The following is a 25,001-nucleotide window of genomic DNA, read 5'->3' on the forward strand; positions in this document are numbered from 1 at the left end:
TCTCTTACAATTCAACCGTATGTTAATGACAGAGAATTTGTTATACTCTACCAGAACAAAAAAGAGTGCTCTCAACACGAACTCAGAATAGATTTTCTTTCTCAGTAGTACATGATCCACCGGACATTCTGCCTGATGGGGAGGTAAGCCAGAGTGAAGAGCTTCTACACCTAATCTAGCAAAACGTCCACAAAATAAAAGGTCTAGGTCTGTGAACGTACGTATTTACGCTGATAGCCAGGGCAGGGATGTCTATAAGTACTTCAATGATAAGAACCACACATTCTTTGGTATGGTGAAACCGGTGCTCGATTCAGAGATGTGGTTGATGGAACTCTCCAACCGAATGCCAATGACGTAAGTGTCTTCTTAGCTGGAACAAATGATGTTGCCCATAATGAAAGAAGAGAACTGCACACCTCTCTTCGGAGTAAGCTGCGGCAGCTGCAAAGTGGTTGATCCAGACACGCGATTTTGTTCTCCGTGCCACACAGACATGATCGACCAACATGGTCGGCCATCAACAAGGAGATTCACAGGGCTAACAAAGAAAATTTCAACCTATGTAAGTATTTTATAAATGTAACATTTATAAATAGGAGTGATATTGGTCGAAGATTCCACACAAAAATGGTCTGCATCTGAATTCTATAGGGAAAAAATATGTATGTGATAGAATCCTGAGTGTGACAAACATGCTGGCTTCTGAAATGGAAAAAATGCCTGAGCCTTTACATTGGAAGTATGACAGTGAATCTTTTTTGGGCTAGAGCCCAACGTTTTGAATCTGTGATGCAATGATTTGAGATTAGATGGAGTTAGTGAAAATTGTGTTGGAAATTTAGTACAAGATAATGAATGTAGTGAAGATAATGACAAGAATCTTGTGATAGCTACTTCTCCTTATTGTAAATATCTAGGAAAAAATCACATAAACCATATTTCAATAATGCATCAGAATGTTCAGCACCTACCATCACGCCTTGATTTGTTGGAGATAAATTTAGAAGAGATAGAACCTGAGATACTAGCCCTATCAGAACACAAAATGTTGGAAGCAGAAACTGAAATGCTGAATTTACCTAATTACTGCTTAAGCTCCAAATTTTCTAGAATCAATAGTATAGGGGGCGGGGTCATGATCTTAGTGCATAATAATATTGCTTCCAAATGTAAACCTGTAAACTTACCTGCAATTGCATCTATCACAACTGAAAAAGAATTTGAATGTTGCGTTTCGGAATTTCCACTAAACAATATTACATTTGTACTGGCATGCTTATATAGAACGCCTCAGCATTGTTATCTTGACCCGTTTCTAGAAAAGCTAGAGATCTTACTTGACATTTTATGTAAGAAATATAAATATGTTGTTTTAGCAGGAGACATAAATATTAATGTTTTAGAGAGAGATAATGTCTACAATAAGTTTATGAACGTTTCAAGAATGTTTAATATGAAAAACAAAGTTGATTATGCTACTAGAATTACTGCTACCTCCGAAACAGCGATCGATAACTTTATCACAAACATTAATGACGATAGTTTAACGATATCTGGTATAATCACCCATATATAAGATCACGACGCCCAACTTCTCAAACTCCTGAATGTGAATAGTTTTTTATATAAACCAATTAGGAAACTGCTTCGGAATCATAGTGAATGTTATTGAGACATGTTCTACAAACAGCTTTTATTTTGAACTGGATTGAAGTTTTTCAATCTCCAGTGACTGAAAAATTTAATTCTTTCATGTCGCTTTTCTCTTATTACTTTAACATTAACTTTCCAAAACTATTCAGAAATGAGAAGAAAGTCCAAGAAATCCGCAACGTGTCGACTACTATCATATAAGTTATAAAAAACTCTTTTATGAATTTATTGATTTATGTAGGAAGCTTATTCCCATGCACAGCACGAACTCATAAACCCTGAGATTTTTAAATTGTTATTTTTATTGATTATTATTTGCTCATTGATCAAAGTATGTCCTGTTAAATCTACAGACCGAACAGGTTTTAAGTTGTAGAATTCTGAATTGACTTGAAGTCCACGTATCAGTATTAAATACACATATATATTTTTAAAGCTCACAACTGTGAATGCTAATAAACCTTGTAATAATTATTTAAATATTAAAGAATTTATTTCTATTGGAATTATAGATATAGAATTTTTTATATATATTATTTTATGGGAATATATTTTATGTTTTATGTCAGCATACAAAATCATAGAAGTTTTTATTATATCCTAACTCATCTCGTGATATACAGTTTGAGCTGTCTTGGTATCAAGAAAAAATTTTCTGTAACAAATAAAATCAGTGAATCAATTAATATTGATCCTATTAAGAGCATTTATTACTTATAATCTCTATACTTATAAAAGGCCAAGCCCCTACAGACTGAAATCACACCACAGCCCAAACTACTGAGCCTAAAAACTTGAAATTCTGCACGATTGTTTATGGTAGCCTGAAAACATCCACTAAGAAAGGATTTTCAGAAATTTGCCCCCCTGAGGGAGCTGGGGCCCCCCAAAATTTTATACTTTTTAACCGCTCATTGCACAGCAAAATCATGAGGAACTTTTTTGTTCAGCTACGAAAAAAAATTAGATCTATGCAGAAAAATTTCGATCAGGAGCACAGGGGGGTCCAGGAGAAGACATTTTTCGAGAATTTTGATGTAAAATCGCACTACAGCTCAAACTTATTGTCCTACAGACTTGAAACTTTGCAAAAATATTCTTCAAACATGCTAGACGCGCACTAAGAACGGATTTTGAGATATTTTGCCTCTAAGGGTTTCAAAGGATGAAAAAGGATCCTATTTAGTAAGGTTATGAACATGGTAAGGTGAATGTCATATGGAACTGATATAATTATAATGATATTTTAACATATTATGTGTTGTAATCATTGGAAAGCTTAAAATAATTTTATCAATCAGCTGATCGAATTTAATTTTCTGTGGATCGAGAGCGCGAGCTTATTGCCACGTGTTTGCTCCATTGTTGTATGCTTATGCTTGGCCTTCTATCATCTGTATATGGAGTCTCATACATTCCGATTAGAATACTGAGCACAGACCTTTCCTTTGGTTAGGAGTTTGTTGATAATTCTTTTTTCAAATTTAAATTTCATTGCAAACAAAAAAACACATTGAAAAATTTCTTGATAGACAACAAGATTACAAAAACAAGATGTCAAACATAAACCTATATTTATTTGTTGCATGGCCAGAAAAAGACAAACTTGAGTTCTATTAGCCGTGAGTTCATCCAATATAACTTATATTTTTGTGTAGATATTTTGTGAACAAAAAGTACGAGTTAATGAGAGATGTGAGTAATTTTTTGTATTTCATCTAAATGGTTATTCATATTGTGGTAGTCTGGGTCAATTCAATCAAAGTTTTTCATCTTGTAGCTAATAAATTTCATACGTATTGATTGTCCATAATGTATCCAGTGTCCATAATGGAAGTGATTGAACTACTCAAAATTATTGGCTTACTGGTCCTTCATAGAATTTATAGTATTCCTGTTGATTGAGCCTGTCTTTTTTCAGCGTTGACTATTAATAATAAAGCTTTATTTACAACTAGCTTACCTGGCAAACTTCGTACCGCCAAAAAGTCAATGTATCTCATGTCACACTTTACTTTATTTGGTAAATCATGAAATTTATCTGACAATCAATATTTTCATTTACATCTGAATACGGACTTCCTATGTGCTTAGTCATGCAGCATTCATTATTCCCAAAACATATTCTTCTCAATCAATTGGTAGTAATATCTAACAGTAAAGTGTTGAATTAAAAAAAATAGATAGGATAAATCAGTGTTTCAAAGATGAATTCAATGTTTTCATAGTTGTTGATTGTCAATAGATGGTCCAGGAAATATGCGATGTACGATGAATCACACAGAATTACATATTCTTTCCATCTTACATTTTAGGATGAATATAAGCTAATCTAAATTAAAAAAATGGGAATTCTGCCATTAATGGATGCAATATGAACAACTCTCTTCCATCAGGTGAATAATTTTTTTCCAATATTTTCTGTTTACTCAATGATAGGGGAGTGATAATTATAGGTCTTCTAAGGAACCATTATCTACAGCTGGTACCAATCAACTACATTTCAACTCCAAACTACCGTTGTAATACCAGTAGCCTACACAATTTATCATAGGGTGACGTCTTTATTACAGCTGGTAACTTTAGATGCTGAAGCATATTATCTCAATATGATCTTGAATCATGATCATCTTTCCGTTTTTCGGAAGCCGCTGGGCCGACAATTTCGAAAACATAGGTCTGTGAAAAATGGATTGATAAATAATCATTATTAGCCACCCTATTAAAATTTCTGGTCAGAAACCATCCCCAATATTCACACAACATATTCCCAAAGTTTCATGCCGTTATGTCAAATATTTTTCAAGTCATAGGGAACAAACACACAAACAGACATTCATTTTTATAAAAATCTATATATAGAAGATAGAATTCATTATGTCAAGTTTTCAAATTATCAAGTTTGAAAGTAGATCCTTGCGAAGCACGGGTTCCTGCTAGTTACTTATAATCCTTTGATGATAGTCACACTATTTAACCAGAAAGATCTTACTGATAATTATATTAATAAGTCTACAGTATATCATATAAGGATCCAGAGAACTTCAAGAACTGGCGTTGTAAGTTCCAATGAATTTCAGAAGGGTGAATTTGTGAATACCTGTATTCATGAAAAGCGTTTTAAAAATCAACTAGAAAAGTCATAGTTGGTCTTCATTATTCTTGATTGAATATATGGTTACTGGTAATCAGTCACCAACTATATTTTTGACTTCCTTATTGGTATTCTTCGTGAACTTCACGGAAGCAGCAGTAAGAAATATTGATCACCAGTCATTGAACCTTGTGGTGATTAATTATATTAGGAAAATTCATGCATCTACCACTGAGCTAGAGCTGCGGTCTGAACCCAGCATATTTGCGAGCTGGACGGCCTTAACTTTTTGCAAATTTATTTGCAAAATAGGGATTTTAGCAACTGCTCTTATAAATATCAAAAATACCGCACCACATATGAATGGTTGGCAATTCACACCATTACATAAAATTCACCCCATTACATAATGTCGCCCAACATGGATGGCAAAAATTTACCACTTTACAAATGTTACCTTGTTATTGATTCATTTGTGTACACATATTGGTCTGTTTACTGTGAATAGCTGCAATATTACTAGTGTTTTTATGTACTATAGAGGTCATATTCTGGTTAGTGATCACAACCTGTTCCTGAATTACTTGTTGACAATCGGCTTTAATGCTTGTTGCTATTTCCTGAATTTGCGAGGTGTTTTGTATTGTTAAATTATCTATTCTTCCATTTAATTCATAAGTGACTGTATCTATTCTTCCTGCTAAGCCTGTTCTAATTTTTTCCTGATTTCCAGTTTGTAACTCTATTACCTTAATTCCTCCCTATAACTTTCTACCTTGCTGTCAATAGCATCCAACTTATGTTCTACCACTTGTATTGTGTCCGCTGTTTCCTTCATACCCTGCTATACTGCTTTTTTATTTGAAGCCTTAATTTCTGTGTTTCCTTGTTTAATCTTCCGCATCATATCACTCATTGCATTTCGTAGCATAATATTGAACATATTGCTAGTCTTGTCCATTATTACCTTTGTTAACGGATCTATTTTCGTGCCTGACAACATGCTTTGTTTCGCCAGATGTGATTCTGACTCCTGGGACGCTGGATCCGCGGGCTCCTCTTTGCCCCCCTCGACGTTGATATCTGCTACCACAGTGTTCAGCGGTGCGTCGGTGGCTTCGACCTGAGTGGACGACAGATGGTGCAAACCTTGAGGGTCGAGAACTATTGAACTGATACTTTCAGGTTCCCTCTCCCGTGGCATATTGACATCATCCATTGTGGGATTTGATGTGCTGGGAGTCGACAAAGTGGGATCTGGACAACCGCCGTTCATATATGAAACTTCAGAATTTGCCGGAGTGTGGTTCATGTTAATATTGAGTGTTGAATGCAATTTGAAAAAGTGATAAATTTTACACATTTATAATGGTCCACAAGATAGAATTTACAAATGTGAATATGTGTTGTGTGTTTCCAACCAAGGACTATGCCAGGTATTTTTTAATTTAAACTTTATGACATATTTATATTTGTCAATGTGTTCTGTATGCCTGTATTTCGCTATATGGCTTTCTCTTACAAATGATACTACACTAAATGAGATCAAAAGCCAATTTCCGACTGGCTTATTGATTTTAGCCTATAATATTTTTAAACTAGCTTATATCTAAATTATTAGTGACTTGATGAAATTCAGCAATTCAGGCCCATAAAATATTCTAAAATATAGTTTCAACAATAATAGAATTTATAAAAATAATTTCTTCTTTGCTTAAAGCTATTGATTCCCGAAAATAGTTTTTTACTCTGCTTGTGGTCACAAGTAAACTTTCATTGCCTATCATCCATTCACGAAAAATCTCAATCTGTATTGACTTGTCTATACTTATCAGCGATATACAGCCCTGATTTATACTCAATAATGTGATTTCATGAGATCTGTTCTCATCACCAGTCCCACATTGAATGTGCCATGTTTATGTCACGTTATTTCTTTCAGTAACATGTTGCCCTGCTTGGCTGTAGTCGGTAGAGCATGAATTATAAGATATATAACCCTTTTTGTGGTTCCTAGAATAAAGTTATAATATCAATTTCTTACTGGCTCTCCCAGGAGCTCCCGCAGTTCTCTGCTTTTGCTGGGTACTGACGTCGGCCGCTCCAACAGTTCATAATTTCTGTGACTGATTTGTTGGATTTCATAAATACAGATGTAGTAATTTTTGTTGCTGCACCTTAATACTATGACCTTAAGATTCTTCAAATCAGATTTGTTGATACTGGATAATTTATATAAATCTCGGGAACGTATTATTTCCAAAGATTTGATAATCAATGCTGTATATCGCAGCTTTCCCCAACTTATTCGGTGGAGAATATAGTTGGCTGGTAATCTTATTAATTTTTAATACTGGTAACTAAACAGATTATGACGAGATTGGTCATGCATGGGAATAGGGAAATAAATAACGGATACACCAACAAATATTGACACAGATATATTACACAAAATATCAACTAATAAATAAATAGAGCAACAAGTATAGAAAATAAATAAAGAACAAATATATATATATATATATATATCGAAAAATATCACAGATAGCTCACTTATTTGGCTTTACTTTTTGCACGAAATATTACCATGTGCTTCTTAAATCATCAATCATATGAATTTAAATTATGCAGCTCAGTTATCGACTTGCTGTTGCTTGTCAGATGAAATGTTATATACCATCTTTCCAAATTAATATAAATAATTGATTATAAATATTATAAATCTAAAATATTTTAATATGTATTTCTCAGAACTATAGGTTCGGCCTCTGGTGGAAATTAGATAAAACAATTTATCCAGTGAACATGAGCTCCATTTATATATTTATAATTTACTAATAGAAGAATCACTGAGTGAGCATATAAATTATAACATCAAAATTTAAATATTTCATCTATGCATACTTAAACATGTAAACCTGATTTATCATTCTTAATTAATAGAATCCCATTCTATGTTTCAAGACTTGTGCAACTTTAATATTAATTTCAATATTTGAATAACCTTTCGACGAGCTTGCTTCATGGATCTTGTTCCACTCGAAGCACTAAGGGTGCCCTTGATATGTTTCTTTTTAACTATATAACTCACGTGTCGAAATAATTAACAAGATGATGATGGCGATCCGAATTCTTCCGTTGTCTTAGGTTTTCTGGTGGGCTGAAGTCGTCCTTTCCAAGGGAATAATAATCCGTATGACTCACTCCTTAATACGACCTCACTGAGTCTTATGAAATCAATTATTGAATTTAAACTTAAACTTTTCAAACATACAATTATTAACGAAGGGACTTGTGCTCTATAAAATTGGTGGCTGATCCTGGTGACCACTGTCAAGCAAGTGGGCTCTCATCTCCCCTATTCTTCTACGATCATACTTCCATATTCCAAATTTGCATATTATTTAAATATTCAACTACTATGCCATTACATAATCAAAATAGTCCGTGTCAATCTGCTAGGTTATTACATGAATATTACACATTATAATATTTATAATTATTCAAATTGCATCTGGTACATGAACTGAGTAGTGATAACTTACAAATTCTCATCATTTATATAAATGATGAGGTTTTTTTTTAATAGACTCACTTTTACCACCAGTCAGTTACTGCATTTTGATTGGCTTATTTCAAAATTACAAATGTATCCATGCGCCTAATAGAATATACATACTTCCCCAATATTTTTATTTATTTTATATATTTTGTACATGCTCATTTGACATAATAAATATTTTTATGTTGTAAGAAATTAAAGTTGGATAAGCAAGCAAAATCGCTAATTGAAAGTATTTTATAGGTCTTGAGCAAACAGCTGCTCTATTATCGCCGGGTGCGATAGCAACAAGTGGAAGATTAGATAATAACGAGTATCATGGATTAAATTAGAACAGCCAAATAGAAAAGAATTTCTATTTGCTATTTATCATATTCTATAAAATATTGGAATTTTGAGGTTAGACTATAATACCTACTGGTCGGCAACCTAAAAATCGATCAAGCTGTGTAATTTGAAATCTAGCCAGACACCTTGGCAAATTCTTGTTATAAACATATAGTAATAAACTAGAGGATTTGGTAACCACATGGCAACTTGTTGTAAATGGAAAAACAACTTGAAAACTTCATAAAAATTTATTATATGTAATGAGCATGTACAAAACACATAAAATGAATGAACATATTAAGGAAGTATGATATTCAGTAGGCGCATGAATACATTTATGAATTATGGATGAACCAATCAAATTGTGGTAGTTGATGGGCAGCAATAACAAGCCGATTCGAATTTGATCATAGATATTTATATAAATGATGAGAACTCAAAAGTTATCACTACTCAGTTTATGTATCGGATGTGGTCCGAGTAATTATAAAATATAATACCTAAGATATAGGTAATAACTTAGCAGATTGGCACGGACTATTCTTTGATCTTTTTAATGGCATAGTAACTGAATACTTAAATATATGCAAATTTGTAAGTCGGAAGTATGATGTTAGAAAATAGGGTTAGAACAGAGCCACTTGCTTGTCAGACGCCCCCTTGGAACGCCACCAAAATTTTATAGAGCACAAGTCCTTTTTTGACTATTTTTGATCTTTTTAATGGCGTAGTAACTGAATGTTTTAATATATGCAAATTTGTAAGTCGGAAGCATGATCTTAGAAAATAGGGGTAGAACAGAGCCACTTGCTTGTCAGACGCCGCCTTGGAACGCCACCAAAATTTCATAGAGCACAAGTCCCTTCTCGTTAAATTGTACGTTTGAAAGTCATTTAGATATTCATTTATTTCCTTGGAGGAGACGACTTCAACCACTAGAAAATCCAGGAGAATAGGAAATTCGGATCGCCACCATCATCTTGGGAATTTCAGCACGTGAGGGCGCCATCAGTGCTTCGGATGAAATAAAAATATTAAAAGCTAGCTCGTCAAAAGTTTGTATAAATATTGAAATTGATATAAAACTTGCGCAAGTCTTAGAAAGTACAAAAACGTATTCTTAGTAATTAAGAAATATATATGATTCATATGTCTAAGGATGCACAGATTGAAGAAATATTTGATTTTAATGTTGTAATATAAATATGCTCACTCAATCATTGATTTATTAGCAAATTATAAAGATATAAATGTAGCTCATGTTCACCGGATGAATTGATTCATCTAATTCCACCAGAGGCTGAACCTAAAGCCCTGAGAAATATACTGAGATAAATACAGATTATGATATTTGGAATTTATGATTTATCAATTGACTATTTCTATTATTTTGGAAAGAAGATATATTTGAGATTTTCTGTTGACAAGCAGCAGCAAGTCGATATCTGAGCTGCATAAAATAAATGCATACGATTAATGATTTTAAAAAGCACATGGTAACGTTTCGTGATAAAAAACTAGTGAGCTAATCTGTGATATTTTTTTTTGATAAATAATTTGTTCTCATTTTTATTGTTCTTTGCTTGTTGCTCTATATATTTCTATATTTATTCATTCGTTGATATTTTTGTGTAATATACGTATCAATTTTTATGGTGTATCTTCTATTTGTTTCCCTACTTCCATGCATGACCAATCTCATTTTTATTTATCTAGTTACCAGCATTGAAATATTAATAAGTTTACCACCCGACTTCATTCTTCACCGAATAAGTTGGTTAAGACAACGATATACAGTATTGATAGCTACATCTTTCGAAATAATACGTTCCAGAGATTTATATAAACTATCCAGTATCATTATATATGACCAGAAGAGTCTTAAATGTATAGTATTAAGTTGTAGCCGTGCAAATTCTCGCATCTATACTTGCGAAATTGTGAACTGCAGCCGACACCAGTAACTGGCAAGAGCGGAGAATTGCTGGAGCTCCTGGGCGAGCCAGTAAGGAATTGGTATGATATATATTCTAAGAACCACAATAAGAGTTATATAATTTTTTACTCATGCTCTATCGACTGCAGACAAGCAGGGCAACCCGTTATTGAAAGAAATAACGTGACAATGTTTATTAAATTGTTTTCCCTTTTACAATAACATTCCATGTGGTTACCAAATCCTCTGGTCACTTCTTATGCGAATGCCATTTGTTTACAACTGAATTTGTCATAGGTGTCTGGCTGAATTCCAAATTATACGGCTTGACCGATTATTTAGGTTGCCGACCAGTAAGTATTATAGAGCCAAACCTCAAAAATTCATCATTTTATATAATTAAATAAATAGCAATAAAATTCTTTTCTATGTAGCTTTTCGAATTGTAGCCAGGATACCCGTTATTATCTAATCTCTCACTTGGTATCGCACCCGGCGATAACAAAGCAGCTGTTTGCTAGAGACCTATAAAATCTTTTCATTTAGCGATTTTGCCAGTTATTCAAAATAATCTCTTATAGAGGATATAGGATCAATTCAGCCCTCAGCAAGCTCCAAAATAATCATACTACAATATCCGAAAGATTTACATAATTCCACCAATTTTTACCATGGTGAATATAACTTCAAACTCTCTCAATAAGACTATTTGGGGACAAGTTTCTATTTTCACTCTGTAAATAATGTATTCAGAGTGAACAAACATCAATATTATTGGCGCAGTGTTGTAGAATATTATGGAATCTTCAAAATGACATAGAGTTGGAGGCTGTGAGTCCACCTTCTACGGCTGGAGCGTCATTTGAAAAAGAGGAAAAACTACTGTTTGCAGCGGAAAACACTCTTTTGTCACCATATGCCAAACCTGAACAATTGAAAAAACATGTAACTCATGACCCACTAAAGGTACAGGCCTGAAAATGGTATAAATCTCTTCATAAAGATGTGTGGAAATAGATTATCCATGATTGCAATCTGAAAAATGTTTGTAATCATTGAAAAATCCAAGATGACGGCAATAATTTGTTCCTCCACATCATTGTGAAGAGATTGATACCATTTCCAAGTCTGTACCTCAAAGGAGTCATGAGTTACACGGTTTTCTAATTGTTGGGATTGGCATTTGATGGAAAAAGCATGTTTTCCGCTGCAAACAGTACTTTTTACTCTTTTTCCGATGACGCTCCAGCCGTAAAATATGGACTTACAGCCTCCAACCAGATGTCATATTGAAGCTTTGGAAATATTTTACAACAATATGTCAATAATAGTAGTGTTTGTCCACTGCGAATACATATACAGGGTGGAAAGTGGAATATTCTCCCCGAAAAATGTATGTTTTGAGTTTGTGAAGTTTCATAAATGATGGATAGAGAGGTCGAAATGAGATGATTCTCTAGAACATCATCGTTTGGTTGATTCTAAACACTTTGATGGTGAAACCAATCCGATATCTCTCACAATAACTGAATAACAAGCGATATAAAAATGTTTGTCATTAATGACCGCCATCTTGTTTTTTTTTCAATCATATCGAATATTTTTGTTGTTCCCATCATCAATATTCTTATTTGTCTTTTTGTTAAGATTTATAGCTCTAGCGTGTTACTCATACATATGGAAAAACACACCAGAAATCATGCAGGATTTTCTTTGGAGGGTGCTGGAGAACTTGTTCCTCGACGTACAGCGCATGAAGATATATTGTTTCAAAGTTGAAGAAATGCTCTAAATGTCATAGTTTCAAAATTTCTCTGTATTTTATGCACGAAAAAAGTTATAATGGAATGAAATTTGAACAAATTTAGAAAAAAGTTTTTTTAGGATTTTGACGGTTATAACTGAAAAAATATGCGTTTTAGAGGGAACTTTCATGAGACAGAAATTGTAGAGGAAGATTTTTGAAATATTTTCGTCTAGACAAACAGTTAAATATTTCGAATGGTTATTGAAATATAAGCGATAAAGCAAAACCCTGAAAATTTTGGCGGCCATCTTGTTTGCGTGGTGTTTGCCTGTGATTCCGAATAATCAATATCACGATCCTCATTATGCTGGACCTATCGAAGATTTTTTAGACATCTTCCATGGCTGTTACTCATAAATGACCACGGAGTGCCTTATTCATGACATTTTGTGCCCGGACTAAAATTCTAGACTTTAAACAGCTGGAGATAGGAATTTGGCTTTCCAAAACGGGGCGTAGTCAGTACTTTTACTTTCCTTGCCCTATTATCATAGGGAAGGAAAGTATTGCTTTTGTGTGTGTGTGTGTGAGTGTGTGTGTGTGTGTGTGTGTGTGTGTGTGTGTGTGTGTGTGTGTGTGTGTGTGTGTGTGTGTGTGTGTGTGTGTTGGAACAAGGTATACACAGCACATTAAGTGGAGGTGTGTACACTACAGGGAGACCACATATTGTAAATGCTCAATTTAAGTGAAGATCACTTCTACATGCTTGAAACCATGTAAAAACGAATTAAAATAAAATCTCTCATTTTGTTACTACTCCACCTAATTGGGATGCACTCCAGTTCCCAAAATTGCCACCACGTTGTGCTATGATCGCTAATACACACTCACACAAAACTCATTTAGGAATTGAGCATACAATGCGGAGTACTCGCATATCCCTGCAAATCCCCATCATCTCCTCCACTGTTCGAAGCAACTGGTTTTGTTATGGTATTTGCCGTGAATTCATGATTCAGAAGCTCATTCTCTGTTTCGTTCAGACTCATAGATTCACAGCTTAGCAAATTCATAGTTCATTTTTCTGTTTAGTCCACTTGAGACATGCTTGTAGAATGTATTGTAGTACTGATTTCTTAGTTATTTGGTACAAGTAGTCTGTGAATTCTTGTGTATTCTTTTGTGTATTCTTTACAAAAATATTCCCTCCGATAACCCCACAGTCCTAAAAAATACATTTTATTCTTCATATAACTCAAAAACGTATGAGTATATGTATGAGTGTATGTGCGTGTGTGTACACGATATCTCATCCCCAATCAACGGAATGACTTGGGATTTGGAACTTAAGGTCAGATGGAATCAAATAGAGAATGCATTTATTCAAATGCTTATCAATGAATAATTATTATTGAACGAAAATCCTGAATAAATGCTGCAAATCACCCCGAAGACCTCTGCTACTGCTAGATTCCCATCTAGCTGTTAGCCCTGTTGTCAATGTCTGCAGTAGCAGAGGTCTTCGGGGTGATTTGCAGCATTTATTCAGGATTTTCGTTCAATAATTATGAACTTAAGGTCCTTTTATAAGGATCCGACAAGAACAATCTCGATCGAATGAAATTCAAGATGGCGGCTAAAGTGGTAAAAATGTTGTCAAATACAGTTTTTTTGCGATTTTCTCGATAACGGTTCCAACGATTTCGATTGAATTTATAGCTTGAGTAGTCATTGATGAGCTCTATCAACTTCCACAAGTGCCATATCTGTAAAAATTTCAGGAGCTCCGCCCTATCTATGCAAAGTTTGATTCTAGATTCCCAATTATCGAGCTTCAGATACAATTTGAACGAAAAAAATCCAGTGGGAAAGATTGAACATGAAAATCTCCGAAATTGTCCTGGCACCAGCTGGCTCAGATCTCTGTCTATGAGTAGACTTGAGATGCGCATGAACATTAGCGTCAGGTGATCAATTCTCATAACGGCAAGGAAAGTTGTGTGAGTGTGCCACACCAGATTTCTCCCAGTGTTTCCAGAATTAGGACCACTACAAAGATTAATTATATTTAAACAGAATCTCAGACGAGAGACTTGAACTTTGTGGCTTAGGATCTCAGCCTTGAACTCAAAACCTTTGTATCTCTAGTTCCGTCTGGAACCTTTTTGACACTCAACTGGCAGTTCAAGATAAGATGCGATAACTTTTAATCAACTTTGAATGGACAACCATCGTCCTTATTCATTCAGCTAGTTGGACATCGTTTTTCCCTGGAATAGATCAACATGTCTTGTAAATAGTTTACTAAAATCGATCCAGGATTCCAAGAAAGTACCAAAGAGTTCTCGACTCGATATGAAATTAGCAACATCAAACTTCAAGCATCAAGTCATGAATAGTTCATGTGATGTCAGTAGAAATAGCAGTAGCTAGAAGGGTTTGTGGAGAGACGTGAGTGAATAACTACAATATATAGGTACGAGTGGTGAAACTATTGCATGTTCAATGGAGTCATAGGAAGTAGCGGAGCTAGAGATGTACCGATTAAAGCTTCATTCACATCAAACTATCTGTAGAGTGGCAGAGCAACAGAGCACAGATATCTGAACGTCAGCAGAGTTTGTATTCACATCAAAAAACATCTGTGGGCCGACAGAGCTATTCGCTCTGCTCTCAGTTGCGCTCTGGCCGAGGGAAGATGATGTCAAACCAGTATGTGCCGTGTTAATACACGGAATTTATTTATAAATTCATTTTATAAAAGTGCTCCTTGGGTCAATAGGGGCAACGATGATAGCAGTGACGATGATCTTCTCTTTTTACTATACTTTTGTAGTAGTAGTGGTTGATCTTATTGGGTGCACCCAAGAAATAATAAAAGAAAAGTTTATGGCGATTATCATCATTTGATCTGAGATCTCCATGCTGATGAAGACGAATTTGGGGGGTACTTCAAACTTAGTGAGGACCAATTCAGTGGAGTTTCATCATTTATTAATGATGAAATAAAAAAAGAAGATACCAACTACAGAGAATCTATAAGTAGCAGAGAACAACTAGCTGTCTGCTTGAGGTAGAGACAAAATAGTGATGATAGTTATTGATAGCTACTGTTCATTTATCATTGTAATTATTATTATATGCTAGAAGTAAATATATCATTGGAACATTTTTTGCATCGTTTGTTATATGATAGAAAAATTATATACAATCTCTCATACTCAATCTATACTTCAGGAGTAATATTCCTCTAAATTTCACTTAATTAGTCAACTGTTCCCCCAGTGTCGTAGGGGTAGTAGAGTTGTACCAACAGTAATCCCTGCTTGTTCGTAAGAAGCGACTAAAAATGAACCTCCACTTTCCAAGCCCTTCTTTCCGTGACCTTCTTCTTCTTATAAATGCTTGGATCTTTCACTTCTAGAATGGCACCTTCCCACAGACTTAGCTTTGTGCTATTCTCTTGCATTGCGCGGCTGGAGGAATGATGGAGGCACCTTACTTCAGTAAGGTATTAAGTCATCCTAATGGTCGCGCGCTGCTCAATCTTTCTCTGTCCTGTCATCCCTACCTTGGGCAAATTCTTCTTTCTATATTAAATTTTTTCTCACAGATCGGCCAACGGTCCTGAAGGCAGACGATGACTTAGCTAGTCACAATGGCAGAAGGAGCGGGAGAACCAATTTTGGTCCTCCTGAAGGGGGTTCTGGCGTTAGGCATTAAAAACCTAGCACAGGCAAAACAGTAAAGGAAGGAAATATGGGTAGCAAAACCAAAAATTATCCCCGGGTGGCAATCCACACCTCTTCAAGAGGGAGCCTTGATTCCCATAAGAGGGAAGGCAGTGATGCTCAAAATATTGGAAGCCTATTTAGAAAATTTAGTCGAGAGAATCCATCAAGAAAGAGAAAGAAAGATCTGAGAAAACTTTCGGTTGGAACATGGAATGTACAAGTTCGGACAAATAAGGTATTGGAAGTGACACAGCAATTCCATAGAATGAAGATGGATATTCTGATGACCAGTGAAATGAAAAAGAAGAGAAGTGATTGTGAAGAGGTGAATGATACATTGCTTTTCCGGAGTGGAGTGAATAAAGACTAGAGGGCCAAAGCAGGAATAGGGATTGTTATTAGGAAGCAATTGAAAAGATTTATCGAGTCATGGAATCCAGTTAATAAAAGAAAAATTGAGATTGAACTGGAAATTTATGGCAGAGCTATCGTTGTCCCAGGAGTATATGGGCTAACTGATGACAGTAAAATCCAGGACAAAGATGATTTTCTTGAATGCTTGTAAGGACATATGGAGAAAATAAAGGGACAAAGAGAAATTATCTTAGCTGGTGATTTGAATAGCAGAACGGGTAAAGACGAGTGAAAGACGTCCGGGTAAAAGGAGGACCAGAATGTGGATCAGACTACAGGTTGGTTTCAGCAAAAATGCTATTTCCATGGACCAGCAGTAAATCCAACAAAGTAGAAAAATCTAACGGTGAAGAAAAAGGAACAGCAAAAGAGGAAGTGAGAAAGTATCAACTGAATCTTTCACAGGATGAGACTATGAGAGCCCTCTATCAGAGACGACTTGACCAGAAGTTATTAGAGTTTGGGTTTGATAGTATAGAAGATAGCCATATCCACATTGAGCAGTGTATTCACCAAGCATCATTGAAGGCATTGGGAGAGAGGAGTGAGGATAGCAGGAAGCACAAATACATCGTGTCAGACACAACAAAACGAGAAATTCGAAACAAAAAGTTATTATATGAGAAATGGTTGAGTACAAAAAAAGATCGATGATTTGCAACGGTATGAAGAGAAAAATAGAGAGGTAAAAAGGTTGTTGATACAAGAAAACAACAGCCAGTGGAAGAGAACATGCTCACGAATCGATCAGTATCTTGGGGGAGCAAGAAGCTCTGAATCTTGGAGTGTGTTGAAAAGTATGCGAACAAATAGGAAGGAATCCATAACTGTGACGCAAATCGAACCCTATGAATGGGAGAAGCACTATGAAATCCTGCTGACAGAGTCAAGAGGAGAATTTATGGGTAAAAATGTAATAGTGGGAGAACAGCCGGAAATCTGTTTGCTACAAGATGAAGTGAGTGAAGCAGTAAGAGGTATGAAAAAGTCAGCAGGGCCAGGAGGTATCAATCCAGAACTGATTAGTATGGTTCAGAAAAGTTACTTCGGAGAATGTTATTCCAATCGGTAATCAATGGAGAGAAGGCACCAGATGCATGGAAAATTGCACATACGTTTTCAATATTTAAGGAGGGCAATAGAAGATTATGTGAAAATTACAGGGGTATAGCAGTTTTGCCAACAATAGCTAGAATACATGGAGAAGTTTTAAAGAATGAGCTTGAAAAGGAAATAGGAGGGAAGATTGGAGATAAACAGGCAGGGTTTTCAGCAGGAAAATCATGCATAGACCACATTTATAACCTCCAACAGATAATACAAAAAAATCTGGTGTGGCGCACTCACACAACTTTCCTTGCCGTTATGAAAATTGATCATCTGACGCTAGTGTTCCCGCGCATCTCAAGTCTACTATTCAAAGATTTGAGCCAGCTGGTGACAGGGCAATAACGCTGGAGACACACGAGGTCTGCTATCTCTCCAAAGTGAATCATTTAATAGAATCAACAGTTGCCAACAGTTTGCATTTTGATAATCACATTTTCTCGAATTTCAAGCTTATTTTTAATTTTAGGTGAAAATGTTATGGAACATTAATTGTAGAGTTTCTCATGCTCAATCTTTTCCACTCGAAATTTTTTGTTCAAATTGTAACTGAAGCCTGATAATTGAGAATCTAAAATCAAACTTTGCATAGATGGAGCTCCTGAAATTTTTACAGATATGGGACTTGTGACAGTTGATAGAGCTTCTCAATGACTATTTTGGGTATAACATTAATCAAAATCGTTGGAGCCGTTTTCGCGAAAAACCCTGTTCTTGACAACATTTTCGCCATTTTAGCAGCCATCTTGAATCGCATTTGTTCGAAATTGTTCGTGTCGGATCCTTATATTGTAAGGAGCTTACATTCCAAATTTCAAGTAATTCCAGTAATTAGGAGATGAGATATCATGTACACAGACGCACATAAACTCATACACACACACACACACACACACAAACACACACAAACACACACAACACACACACACACACACACACACACACACACACACACACACACACACACACACACACACACACACACACACACAGACGCATACAGACCAATACCCAAGAACCACTTTTTTGGACTCAGGAGACCTTGAATCGTATGGAAATTTAGAAATTGGGGTACCTTAATATTTTTCGGAAAGCAATACTTTCCTTACCTATGGTAATAGGGCAAGGGAAGTGAAACGAGTGCCAAAAACCGATCAGTACATCTAGCGTTTGTAGACCTGAGAAAAGCATGGAAACTAGACTAACTAGACTAGGAAAATAGACTATGGAAACCTATGGAAAACCTACATATACCAAGAAATCTCATAAATGCCACAATGGGAATTCATAATGGAAATAAAATCGAAATTAAGATAGGTAAGACTGTAACTGCTCCTTTCCAAACATCAAAAGGCTTATTGCAGGGGTGCAGCTCGTCCCCAACTCTCTTCAAAATATACCTGGAAGATACCTTAAGGACTCTGAAAAGAAAGTGTCAAGGTATGGGTGTACCTATCAGGGGAGAACACCTCTCCACCCTCTGTTTTACAGAAGATCAGGTGTATATTGCGCAGGATGAGGAAGATTTAAGTTACATGATGAGAAAGTTGAGAGAAGAGTATGATAAAGATTAGGTTGGCCCAAACCAGGAGTTGTATTCAACAGTTGCACCCAATCATATGGAGTAAGGATATTCATAAGAAAAATGAACATAGAATATTCAATGCAATCTTAAGAAGTATATCTCTCACTTCCTCAATCAACTCAACTCCAGCTACCCTGTCTCCTTCACCTGGAATATTTCTGAATCCTCCATCAACTTCCTAGTTGTCAATGTGATTCTTTCCAACTCAAATACCTTATCCACCAATACTTTCACCGAATCCACTCACACTCAACAGTTCCTACACTTTGAGAGTTGCCATCCCTACCACATCAAGAGATCCTTTCCACGTTCCCTCTCAATTCTAGGCCAAAAAATTTGCAGTGATCCCCACCATCTTGACCAGCACCTCAAAAAACTCCACTAATCCCTCCTGAAATGTAACTATCCTAAAAAGGTTGTTACAAAAACAAATCTCCTCCAAAACTGGCACTAATCCAACCACAAAAAATGCCCAAATCCCACAAACTCCAAAGCTCTGTACCACCTACTTCCATGGAATTAAAAACCTCAAACCTATCCTTAAAGATCTGTTCCATGTCGTCTCCTCTAATCCCTCTACCAAATACCTCTACCAGCAACCACCCACCCTCATTTATAAGCAACCTCCCAATCTCAAGAAAATTCTCAGTAAAAACCAATCACTCACCTCTGATGAAATCCCAACTCCACCTGGTACCCTACCTTGCAAACGCCCCCACTGTAAAACCTGTCCTATCACTGATTCTTCCATCTCCTCTAACAGTCCTATCACCAACTACTCCTACCAAATCCATCAATCCAGTAATTGCATCTCCAAAAATTGCATCTTCCTCCTTTCCTGCATCTTCTGTTCTGCCTTCTACATGGGTGAAACCACCACTGCCCTAAACCTCCGGATGAACAATCACAGGGCTTCCTTTGAAAATAATACTTCCCTACCCATCCTTACCCATGGCTCTGAGCACAACAAGAACTTTGACCAATGCTTCAAAGTTGAAGAAAATTGCCGACCTCCGTCCCACAGCCCCCTCCATAGATGTCAAGATGAAAGAATTGGCTTTTATTTGGGTGCTTGGAGCTGCTTCCAGTCCTGGTCTCAACAGACAGCAATAGTACCATAGCTACCAACTGTTCAATTAGATTGAAATATATTTCATCATGTCATATAAATTTCACAGCTATCAAATATATATATATATATATATATATATATATATAATATATATATATATATTGAATGTTCAATAATAATGAAAAAAATTTCATTCAAGTTCAATTCTACAATTCCTTTCTACAATTTTAGTCCAATTCTTCTTTGATTTCTAATTTTCAATCTCCTCTGTTCTATTGATTCATAAGCTTCACCTTTCCTCATTCATAACTCACTCAAATCTCAAATATCCCGTTTGTAACCGCCCTCTAAGTACTCCATAATGTCCCCTGAATCTGTACCCCTTTTCTCTCCATCCATCTGCACTGTACCACATAATGTCCCCTGAATCTGTACCCTTTCTCTCTCCATTCATCTGCACCGTGTAATCTGTGGTCTCTGCTGCTACAATTGAGTCTCCGTGCGTACTATGTGGTCACACAACCGTTGGATTCAAAACTGCAGTCTGATCGGTTGAGAATGGAGACTCAGTCTCCGAAAATTTCCCCCCATTCCAATGTAAGTTTTTAAGTGTTTTCAATCTATTTTTATTATGTCTCCTGTTTTAATTTATATCTATATATATGTATACATCTTGACATCCATAGAGGGGGCTGTGGGAGGGAGAGTGGCAAGGACTTTGACTTTGAAGCATTAGTCAAAGTTCTTGTTGTGCTCAGAGCCATGGGTGGGGATGGGTAGGGAAGTATTATTTTTAAAGGAAGCCCTGTGATTGTTGATCCGGAGATTTAGGGCAGTGGTGGTTCCACCACCAAGACGAAAGAATTGGCTTTTATTTGGGTACTTGGAGCTGCTTCCAGTCCTGGTCTTAACAGACAGCAATAGTACCATAACTGTCAACTCTACAACAACTGTCCAATCAAATTCAAATGAATTTCATCATATATAAGAAATTCCACAGCTATCAAATATATTATAAATTTCCAATAAAAATAAAAATAAATTTAATTCCAATTCAATTCTATAATTATTCCATTTTCTACTTCATTTCGGATTTCTAATATTAAATCTCCTCTTTTCTATCAATTCATAATCTACACATTTCCTTATCCATAACCCACTTAAATTTGAAATCTCCTGCTTGAATTAACCCATAATGGCCCACCAACTGATCCCATAGTGCTCCTTCAATCAGTGCGCCTCTGTTTGTCTGTGCTCTATGGACTGCACAACGTCTCTACCGCGTCTCTGTAGTCACGACCGTTAGAAGTTCAAATCTCACTACTTTACTTCCTGGTTTATTGACAAAGAGGGCCCAGCTCCCCGAGAATTCTCGTTTAAATGTAAGTTTTTAAGTGTTTTTAATCTGTCCATGTCGTGTGTATCCTGTTTATATTTATATTATATATTATTTATATACATATATAAATAAATAAATATATATATATATATATATAGGTTCATTCCTTAACACAAAGTGGGTCGTTTGTATAAATATGTACAACTCGTGTTGGTCTGTTCGAGTAAGTTGGTCCAAGCATCTTTAGTTGCTCCACAGACCTACCATGATATGGCGTTTGTGTAATGGAGTATAATAGTTCACTCTCATGGGTCTGAGTTTTCGCGCCATTTATTCAGACTGAACTTGATTTGAGGTTATGTATTGAAGTTCGCGCCGTTTCTGTTGTGAATGTGAATGGAATATTATTCTCTAGGCCTCGTCTGTCAGCTGTCTGTTGTCTGCACCTGCAGAGTGAAAGTGATATTGTGTTTTGTGATGTGATTGTGTCAAAATGTCCAAAAAGATTATTCAAGCAGTGATCAAATTCCGAATCCAGCTTTGAAAGGTAAGTCAGTTATAGAATTATAACTTGTACTTGAATTATTATAATTACTTGTACTATTTAGCTTGCTTCTTGTTCAATTATTTCCTTATGAGATTTAGTAATGCTTTAAGGTTATCAACATTTTGAAACGAAATCAAGAATAAGACACATCAAAAGTAGAAATTAAAAGTAAAAGTTTGTGTAAATAAATATTTAGATCATAAAAGTCAGGTTAGTCCTAAAATCATTCCTCTTCAGCCATGTAATTTAATATAAATAACTCTGTTAATAGGTCGAAAGTTAGGAATTGATATGCAAACGATATCAATCCTGGGCCTGGGACTAATGATAAATTAACAGCTAATGAAGCTTTTCTAAACACTACATTTTTGAATGTCCAGGGTATATCGCTACAGTATCTTATATTCACTTTCTAGAAAATCACATGAAAATAGATGTGAAACAATTGTGGAAAATGCACATTGTAGTGGGTTCTAGCACATACAATATTATTAGATTACAAACTCTACCTCTTCTTTGGTTCTAACCTTCTTATTGTGAACAACTTTTTTTGAAAATTGCAGCTTTGAATGCTTTATTGAAAAACGATGATACGTATCAAAAAAGTATTTCAGCTGTTGTTTTTTCCAAAGACTAAATTAAAATAATGTGTCATTTAGTGTGATGATCTCTTTCTTCGAGAAAGATTAGTTTAATTGAAATAGATGGAAACAATTAATCAAACTTGAAAAGCTATGAATTATACATTTAAACAAATCCTGAAACAAGAAATCTAGCTTATTGGAAGAATAGCTTCCAAAATTACTAATGAAGCTAACAATAAAAATCAATGAAAAAAATTCCAATGTCACTTTAAAAATCATAAATTGAATCTATGAAGTTCATCAACAAACCAATTGCACTCAGCCTATCAGCTTGGAAAATTATGTATTATCATAAATTCAATCGAAAGAAAATACTGTAACCATGCCTATTGGAAGAATCCTTACAGACATCGCGAGGAATGGAGAACCAAAAATTGAAATTCTATCAGCCAGTTGCATAAAAGAAAATCAAACCATAAGATGACGTCTTTAATGGAGCCACTACAGCCACTTCCCTGTTCAGCTCTGTATGATGACGTCATCTTATGTTAATTAAATTACATTTTCTTTTGTGCAACTTGCCGTTTGTGTTGGAACTTGGAATTATGACATCCCTATTGTCTGTACAGGTAGATCGGAATTTTCTCTTTTATTATATTCGGAACCTACAAGTTATGTATGGTGGCCATTGAGCTTATTAATTTTTTTTGTCCAAAAAGATGTGGGGTCCCAAATTTGAGAATAATTTTCAATATCATTTATCTTATCAATTCTAGTGATAGCTCATTTTACTCTAGAACATGGTATGCCATAGTGGAGTAGGTCAATTTCCACACAGAAAAAACTAAACAAGTAGAATAGAGGACACATTATAAAATTTTTTTGTAACTAACTAGGTTTTGTATGTAATTTATTGTAATTTATCTAATATGTTGCGTAAATAATCTTGTAGTTTTTTTTTGGGAAATAAACATTCATTTAATTATTTGTTCATTTTACTCAGCTCTTCAAGGTGGGTTCAATGCATATCGGTTACCTGATTGAACCTTACCTAACCCTAACGCATGTCTTCGCCACGACCAACCTCACCAGACATGTGTATTTTAATGAAATGATTATAAACTCAACTTTTTGGAATGGGATTGCTCCAAAAATACTTCAACAGTGTAATAAATAAGCCAACAGTGCAATTCATTAAAATATACATAGCCTATCTGGTGAGGTTAGAGGTACTAGTGAGGTTTTGTCAGGCAACCGAAATATGCATTGAAACCGCCTTGAAGAGCTGAGTAAAATGAGCTATCACTCAATATGAAAGGACAAATATTAAGAATTCTCTAATTTGGAGAAAAAGAAGAACAAGATGACAAAGAAGGAGAAGCAGAAGAAAAAGAAAAGTTGGGAAAAAAGTAGGTGTTATCCAATGTACCTACAAGGTACTGGTATACAAAATACAAGGTATACAGAATACAAGGTACTGGCCACAAAAAGATGCGCGTTGACAAATCCAAACCAGCTGGTCGGTGTGACGTCATTGGTGCTCTAAAAGTATATTCTTCCTATCTTTTCAATGTTAAATTGAGCAACTTGTAAGTCTTTTTCTCAAAAAGTACATAACTTTCCAGTACCATCGACATCCCCTACGATTAATACAAGAATTTATCTTCAATTTTTTTAGAAATTCAATACTTTTGGACGGCTGGATCTTTCAGAATGATCGATTTTGTAAGAGCCTGCTCATCGAATAACTGTTGCTCTCTTATTGAAAATTAACATGCTTTTCCTGGCTCTTTTGTAATTCAATTACTCAATGCTGATCAATTTGATAAAGCGATCATTGAATAAGGAATTAAAAACGTGGAAACATTAATTAGAGTATAATATTATTTCTCTCAACATCCTTCATATCTTGTCTGTATATTACATAGAATCAGTAGAACATCTTACCGGTTCAACATCTTTAATCCTTTAGGAGTGCACTCTTAATTCAGGAAAAAAATGATATACACATACTTTAACCAGGTGATAGTTGTGTGTTACGGTCACATGCAATATTTATCTTTTTCTTGAGCAGCTTTGTAAGTCTTTTTCTAAAAAGTATATAACTTTCAAGACCCATCGACATCTCCTACGATTTATACAATATTTATCTTCATTTTTTTCAGAAATTCATCACCTTTGAACTCCTAGATCTTCCAGAATTCTCGATAATGTAAGGGCATACCGGTTTGGAGATAGAGAACTCTCATTTGTTACTACGAGAAGGGATACTCGTAGAATGAATGAATAGATTT

General features: G+C 35.3%; 1 protein-coding gene across 1 annotated transcript in view; it reads right to left on the reverse strand.

Annotated features, from left to right (window-relative positions):
- The window catches only part of LOC120351675 (ABC transporter G family member 23-like), a 63,419-nt gene that overhangs the window by 5,960 nt on the left and 32,458 nt on the right, over positions 1-25,001 (reverse strand). The window contains exon 11 of the mRNA XM_039429624.1: positions 5,718-6,007. Within this exon, the coding sequence (XP_039285558.1) occupies positions 5,718-6,007 (290 nt within the window). The remainder of the gene's footprint in view (positions 1-5,717; positions 6,008-25,001) is intronic.

This window comes from Nilaparvata lugens, chromosome 5 (assembly GCF_014356525.2).
Source record: "Nilaparvata lugens isolate BPH chromosome 5, ASM1435652v1, whole genome shotgun sequence".
Lineage (NCBI taxonomy): Eukaryota > Metazoa > Arthropoda > Insecta > Hemiptera > Delphacidae > Nilaparvata > Nilaparvata lugens.